Source organism: Platalea leucorodia (genome assembly GCF_965183815.1).
Source record: "Platalea leucorodia genome assembly, chromosome: 1".
NCBI lineage: Eukaryota > Metazoa > Chordata > Aves > Pelecaniformes > Threskiornithidae > Platalea > Platalea leucorodia.
The window spans coordinates 145,781,844-145,788,683 of record NC_138823.1 but is presented as its reverse complement, the minus strand read 5'-3'; the positions used below and the strand labels follow the sequence as shown (position 1 = coordinate 145,788,683).

Sequence of the window (6,840 nt, the reverse complement as noted above, 5' to 3'; positions counted from 1 at the left end):
GCGATCGCGAGAGGAAAGGCAAGTTCCAGGGAAAGTTGACTCGGACTGGCACAGCCTGCAAAAAAAAAAAGTCGATCGCCAGCGGGAGCATAAAAGTGCGGGCGGCCGGGGCGCGGCGGCAGCCCTGCCTCTCCTCGCCCGCTCCCTCCCGCCCGCCCGGCGGCTGCAGCGGCCGCAGCCCCGCGCCGCGACCCGCGGGAGCCCCCGCCGCCACCGGCAGCGGGAGGGCGGCGAAGCCCCGGGGGAGCCGAGCTCGCGCGGGCTCGGCGGTTTTTCGGCTCTGAGGAGGTCCCCGACCAACCATCAAGATTTTGTCCAAAAGCAGGCAAGAGGATCGCCCTGCGCTGAGCCGGCTGGTGGGCAGCAGGCGGCGGCTGATCGCCGCCGGCGCGCTGGGGGTGGTGATGGTGCTGCTGCTGGTCATCCTCATCCCGGTGCTGGTCAGCTCGGCCGGCACCTCGGCGCACTACGAGATGCTGGGCACCTGCCGCATGGTCTGCGACCCCTACGGCGGCACCAAGGCGCCCAGCACGGCGGCCACGCCCGACCGCGGCCTCATGCAGTCCCTGCCCACCTTCATCCAGGGGCCCAAGGGGGAGGCCGGCCGGCCGGGCAAAGCGGGGCCCCGCGGCCCCCCGGGGGAGCCGGGGCCGCCCGGCCCGGTGGGGCCGCCGGGTGAGAAGGGCGAGCCGGGGCGGCAGGGCCTGCCGGGCCCCCCCGGGGCGCCGGGGCTGAACGCGGCGGGGGCCATCAGCGCCGCCACCTACAGCACCGTCCCCAAGATCGCCTTCTACGCCGGCCTCAAGCGGCAGCACGAGGGCTACGAGGTGCTCAAGTTCGACGACGTGGTCACCAACCTGGGCAACCACTACGACCCCACCACCGGCAAGTTCACCTGCTCCATCCCCGGCATCTACTTCTTCACCTACCATGTGCTCATGCGGGGCGGCGACGGCACCAGCATGTGGGCCGACCTCTGCAAGAACAACCAGGTGGGCGCCGCGCCGGGCGCCGGCGGGGAGCCGGGGACGTGAGGGCGGCGGGCGCCCGGGGGGAGCCGGGTACCGCCCGGGGAGCGGGCGCCCCGGGGAGCCGGGCTCCCTGAGGGCAGCAGGTGCCGGGGGGAGCCGGGCTCCCTGAGGGAGCGGCCGCCGTGAGGGGAGCGGGCGGAGCGGCGCGGAAGGGCGGGAAGCGGGCGGCGGGCGGGGAGGGGGAGCCGGGCGGCCGCTGGAGGCGGCGCGGGGCGGCGGAGCGGAGCCGGAGCGCGGTCGGGGCGAGCCGCCGGGGGGCCGAGGGGAGCCGGCGCTCGCCGCTCCGCAGCCGGCGGGGACCCTGCGAGCCGCTCGCCTCGGGTGCCCGAGGACTCTTCCCCGCTAGGCACGCCGCTGGCGCCCGCTCCCAGCCCGCTCTCCGGGCCGGCCCGCGGGCAGAGCGGCACCTGGCCGGCGCCCGGTCCCCCCGGCCGGTGTCGGCTGCCGTCCGGGCCGGTGTCGGCCAGCCCGCGGCCGCGGAGCGCTGCCCTGAGCGCGGCCGGGACGGGAGCGGTCGGGGCGGTCGCGCAGGCGGCGCTGCCCCCCGGGGGCGAGGGGAAACTCGCGGGGAAAGAAGGGGAGCGGGGGCGGCGGTGGGCTCAGGAGAGGGCGGTCCTGCGCGGGGAGAGGGGCAGGAAAGCAGCCGCGGCACGGGACAGGGCCCCCACGCAGCGGGGCGCCGGTTTTGACGGGCTCAGCCCCGGCGGGGAGCGCGGTTCCCCCGGGCAGGGACAGGCGGTACCCGTGCGAGCTCGGCGCCCGCAGGCCCGGCCCCGCGGCGGGGCAGCGCCGGCTGCGGGCTGGGGAGGGGAGGCACACGGGGCGCCCGGCGGGGAGCGGCGCGGCCCGAGCCCTGCCCGCAGCCCCGCGGGAGGGTGGAAGGGTTCAACGCAACGAAAGGTGTTGCGATGGCTCCGTCTGACAGACAGAGGACTCATCCATTTTAATTAGGGTAAACGCTGCCGCCGCGCTGGCAGAGGCCGTGCCCGTAGCACTGCCCCCGGGGAGCCGTTCTTCGCGGCTTTGCGCTTTTCCCGTGCCTCGTTAGCGGACACAGGCACGGTGGCTGTAGCGATGGCAGCGCTCAGCCACACCGCCGGGGGACCGGCCGCCCCTCCTGCTCCGGGCGCCGGGGGTGCGGCGTGCCCGGGCTCTCCCGTGCCTCCGGGGGCTCGGCGCTGCTCCCGCCGCCCCCCCCCGGCCCCTGCGGCGGGAGGGCGAGGGCCCAGCCGCCCCCCGCCGCCCAGCCGGTCGCTCCCTGCCCGAGCTGTCCCGGCACGCCGCGGGGTGCAGGGCCGGGGTGCGGGGCCGGGCCGCCGGCTGGCCCACGCTCGGGGGGCCCGGAGCCCGGCGCGGCCGCTCGCCCCGGGCTTTTCCCCCTGCGGCGGGGCGGGCCGGGGGCATTGGTCGGCCCGAGGCGGTGACGGCAGGGCGGGCACTCGGCCCCCGCGCCCCCGCCGCGCCCCGCCGCTGCGGAGGCGCTCGTTCGTTGGCGCCTCGCCTCCCCCGCCGCGGCCGCGGCCGGTGAATCCCTGCCTTTGCGAGCGGCTCCTCGGAAGTACTGGGAAAACAGCGTAATGAGGGCATCAGCAGCAACTAATTAAATTAGAAAACGTCTGCCGTAAATACTACCATCTCAGCAGATAAAGCAGGACTAATAAAACAGAGTACATTGTAATACATTCACTTTGATTTCTGCATAGGAAGGCAATATTGTCCACCGCGAGAATACCATTTTCCTTGCAATTAAAACATTAATCTGTTTTTGACCCCTATTTATAATGTTTTAAAGTGTTTATTTTCCCAAACCCTGAAAAATAAATACATACCAGTACTTTTTTAAAAAAGTAACCAGTTGTAAATATCGAATTGAGCCTGAAGTCTAACTGTTCCCAAATGTAACTACTTCCAGGACCAGACATGAGGCAAACTCGCAGCGATTCAAAGAAAATAAAAAAGGGCAGGGGTTCTATGTATGTGTTTGTATATCTCTGTGCAAAGATAAGCATTTAGGTAAAGATCTGCATACAAACGATTTAAAATTGACGCACAGTTTTAATGCAGCAGTGTCTCCTTTTGGTTATGATTTATACTTGAAACACCAAATGCTGATGTGATGTGCTAGCAGTTAACTTTGTGTATTATTTGTAAGAAAGCTCAGAAAATTCGGAAGTGAGTCGTTAAATGGAGTCTGGCAAAGGTAACATTATAAATTCAGTGTTTTCCAACAATGAAAAAACCCAAACCGTTGAAAAGTGTATGACTGACTTAGAGCAAAAAATCCTTCCTAAGCAATGCACAAGAGGAACCTCAAGGTCTCCACTGTTAACACATTGCCTTCTTTAATAAAGCTTGAACAGGGAAGTGCGGAGCGCGCACAGCTTAGCTAGTACGTGTGCGCAACCCGAGAGCCTGACTTCAGGGAGGAGGAGGTGAGCACTCATGCAACTTACAAATGTATAGTCCGTTCATGGTTTAATTTTGAGATACGTTTACCCTCTTGCAGCAGTGCACTGAGGATTCATTCGAGACTCTTCCCCCAAGCTTTAAAAAGACACTGCTCTGGCTAACCAAACCAGGAGGTAAAACCTCTGAAGAACAGCACACTGGCGTTTACAGGACATTTGTCGCTGTACGTGAGGCAGTAAGATCTACACTTTGGTTTCTAGACTTTCAACACCCAGAATTTTTTTTTCTTCAGCCAGTATGTGCTATCTAGAATCTTATAAATGAAATATCCATTGCTGTTGTAGTCAGTGTCCATATGCTGACTCCCGTAGGATAGTCACTAGTACAATTCAAATTCTCCTTTACTATCCACAGAAACACTACATTTTAGACAAATCCACAAAGTAGTGTTTCATTGTGATGTAAACGGAAATTTGGAGAGTAATGTAAACCATTTTGTTTGCCACTATGCAAGATACCAGGTCTCTATGAAAGTTTTTCTACCTCACCTGTAGCCTTTTTATTCCTTCCCATTTCCCTTTTCCATTTACACTGCCAGAAACAGTCTCAGCCCGGTATTTTCTTTGGAGGGTATTTCCAGGGTTAATGGCCCAGAGCCTTCAGCTCCACCCTGCTAGTCATTAATCGGGAGGAAATACCCTCTGCTTAGCGTAATTATCGCTTAAACACCAGCAAAATAGATCGCTTCTGGAAAAAACACCCGGCAGGTCGGGATCAAGAAGTCCTGAAATAGTTGTGGTTTATCATCGTGTCACGTATCAGTTTAAATGTGCAGACTGTCACACCGCTAAAAGTCTTTTAAGCCTTTCTCACTCTTCTTACAGGATGTGTAAAGAATTTCCACCTACTGTGATTTTTAAGCTGCATAATGCCATAAGATCCTGCATGGTAAAGCACCCCCTCCTTTTTAACATTTCAATATTAATGTGAGATCATATCACATGAAAATTTAATTCAGAAATTTACCATTTAAACTTTGAAAGGAATCCATGGAAATTTGTGACTTATAGCCTATTTTTTCAATGCAGAACAGATAAAATCCCACATACAGTACGCCAAGTCATGCATTATTACTTAGTTCAGGTTTGCAGGACCACTAAATCACTTACTGCTCTGTAACTACGCTAGAACAAAGACAAGCAACAAGCAGATGATGTGTTACGCTGAAATAAATCACATACAACTAAATTTAAATATTTTACCAAACAGGGTCAAATTATATATAATTTGGAGACTTACAATGGCACAGGCTATTCATTGCTGGAAACCAACGTACATCTTGAAATTATAGATTACTTCCAGTTTGCTAGTAATGTCAAATTTAATCAGTAGTGGAATAGCAAGGGAGAAATGGGAAAAAACATATGTTTAAGTGAAAGTTGCAAATGAAAAGTTCTCAATTACTTGTAAATTCCCAAACCTCTGACCGCAAATAGCGACTCGCCTGTGATTTTTCAAATGTGCATCTCTCCCAACACACAGAAATTAAATGATTGCTTACTGAAACGTGGCAATCACAGTTTCTCCAGACCCCAGCCAGGGTCCTCGCCGGCTTGCGCGCGTTGGCGTGCGCGTGTTTGCGTGTGCGGGTGCGTACTGTTTGTGTTCTGCCTGCAGCGTGATCCCGTTAGCGGCATGACAGTAACTTGCCTCTGGGAAAAGTCCAGCCCGGTATCAATAGGGCCTCGCTGTGGATCCTCGCCAACGTCAAGCGCTTGTTCCGCTGAAATAAAAGTTACACCAATGTAGAACAGGACCAGATTCGGTTCGCCGATCTCCAGCTATGATGATGCCTATATTTAAAAAAGGCTCCAAACATTTACCGGAGTGCAAGCCGTTGTGTATTAATATGCTAACCAAGAAATGAGCAGGTTATTGCTTTAGTTTCAAATGTTGTAATATCCATATGAAAAAACCACAATGTATGTGGCTAGCCATTTAAAGCGGCAACGTACGCATGCTGAATAAAACGTGGAGGATATGCTTTTATTTCACCGAGCAGTAAAAATTATCTGAGTTTTCTTAACCACTCATTATGTATTTTATGTAGGTTCGAGCTAGCGCGATTGCTCAGGATGCTGATCAGAACTACGACTATGCCAGTAACAGCGTGGTTCTTCACTTGGAGCCAGGAGACGAAGTTTACATTAAATTAGATGGAGGAAAAGCACATGGAGGAAACAACAACAAATACAGCACATTTTCTGGATTTATTATTTATGCTGACTGATAATGAGTAAAAAGACCCGCCAAACCAGTCCAAAAACGAAGCTTGCTCTTCTGAGCAATGGATTTGCGTGGCAAAAGTCAATGAAACAAGCACCCCAGCAGAGCGACCACCGAACACCTCAGCAGCGGGGAAAGAAGTCGAATGCTACCTGATTCACATCTGTACAACACAGAGAAACCTTACGTTAAAAAATTACAAAACAAGTTAAACAGATGTGCGATCCACTACCGCCAAAGCAAATACTTCCTCATTGTTAGTGTCCATGTGAATGAAGTCCTACATAGATCAAATTTTTATAGAAAAAAACCCAACCACCTAAGGACGCCGAGTTATTTCTTCAGTGTATATGATACTTTGCTGTGTTATGATCTTGCTGCTTTATCCATACTTCAGCTTTGGTTCTTGTGACTTACTTGCAAACAATGATGCTTGGAGTCCACTCATAGTGTGGTGAGGAATGATTTTACAATAAAAGGAAGAGGTAATCAAAATATACTTTCTCTCTCCAAAGGAATTGTTTGCCTTGTACTTTTCTTATCCTTCCACATAAAACTAGAAACTAATCAGCTTCAAGCCTTAACTCAATGTTCCTGCTTTGTAGGTTTACAGTAGACTCTCAACATAAAATCAATGCAGTGGAGTTGTTTAAATTTTGTCTTCCCCTTAGCTGCGTTCTAAAAGAAAAAGGATAGAAGAAACTTTTTTTTTTTTTCTGAAAAATGTAACAGTTGACAAACTGTCCTATTGGACCGAATCCCTGATTCCACCAAAGCCAATGGCAAAACTCCCATTGATGTTAGTGGAAAGAGGATTTGGTTTTTAATTTGTAAACATGTGTAAATATATATTTAGGCAATATTACAGGCCCATTCTTGATGGTTAGTCGTGTAAATATTTAGCAAGCCTGGCATCCATATCCTCAGATGAAGGTAGAGTGTTTTCTTTGCAGCAGTTAGTCTTTGGTAGACTTTTAGGACTTAGTCTGTACTTGGGTACTATTTTTAATAAAATAGTTATGACTTAACATACTGCAGATGTTCCACTAGAATTTCGTAGGAATATAATGGGTCAAAACCCTATTTGTCTTAGGTGTCTCATCTTCCTGAAGTT

General features: G+C 53.7%; 1 protein-coding gene across 1 annotated transcript; it reads left to right on the top strand.

Moving 5' to 3' along the window:
• Nucleotides 1-380: 380 nt before the first annotated feature.
• On the top strand, nucleotides 381-5,730 carry C1QL3 (complement C1q like 3; the record flags this gene model as incomplete). The annotated part of the gene is made up of 2 exons (XM_082306722.1): nucleotides 381-992; nucleotides 5,551-5,730. Exons 1-2 carry the CDS (start codon nucleotides 405-407, stop codon nucleotides 5,728-5,730), a joined length of 768 nt encoding a protein of 255 aa, XP_082162848.1. The 5' UTR covers nucleotides 381-404.
• Nucleotides 5,731-6,840: the final 1,110 nt, after the last annotated feature.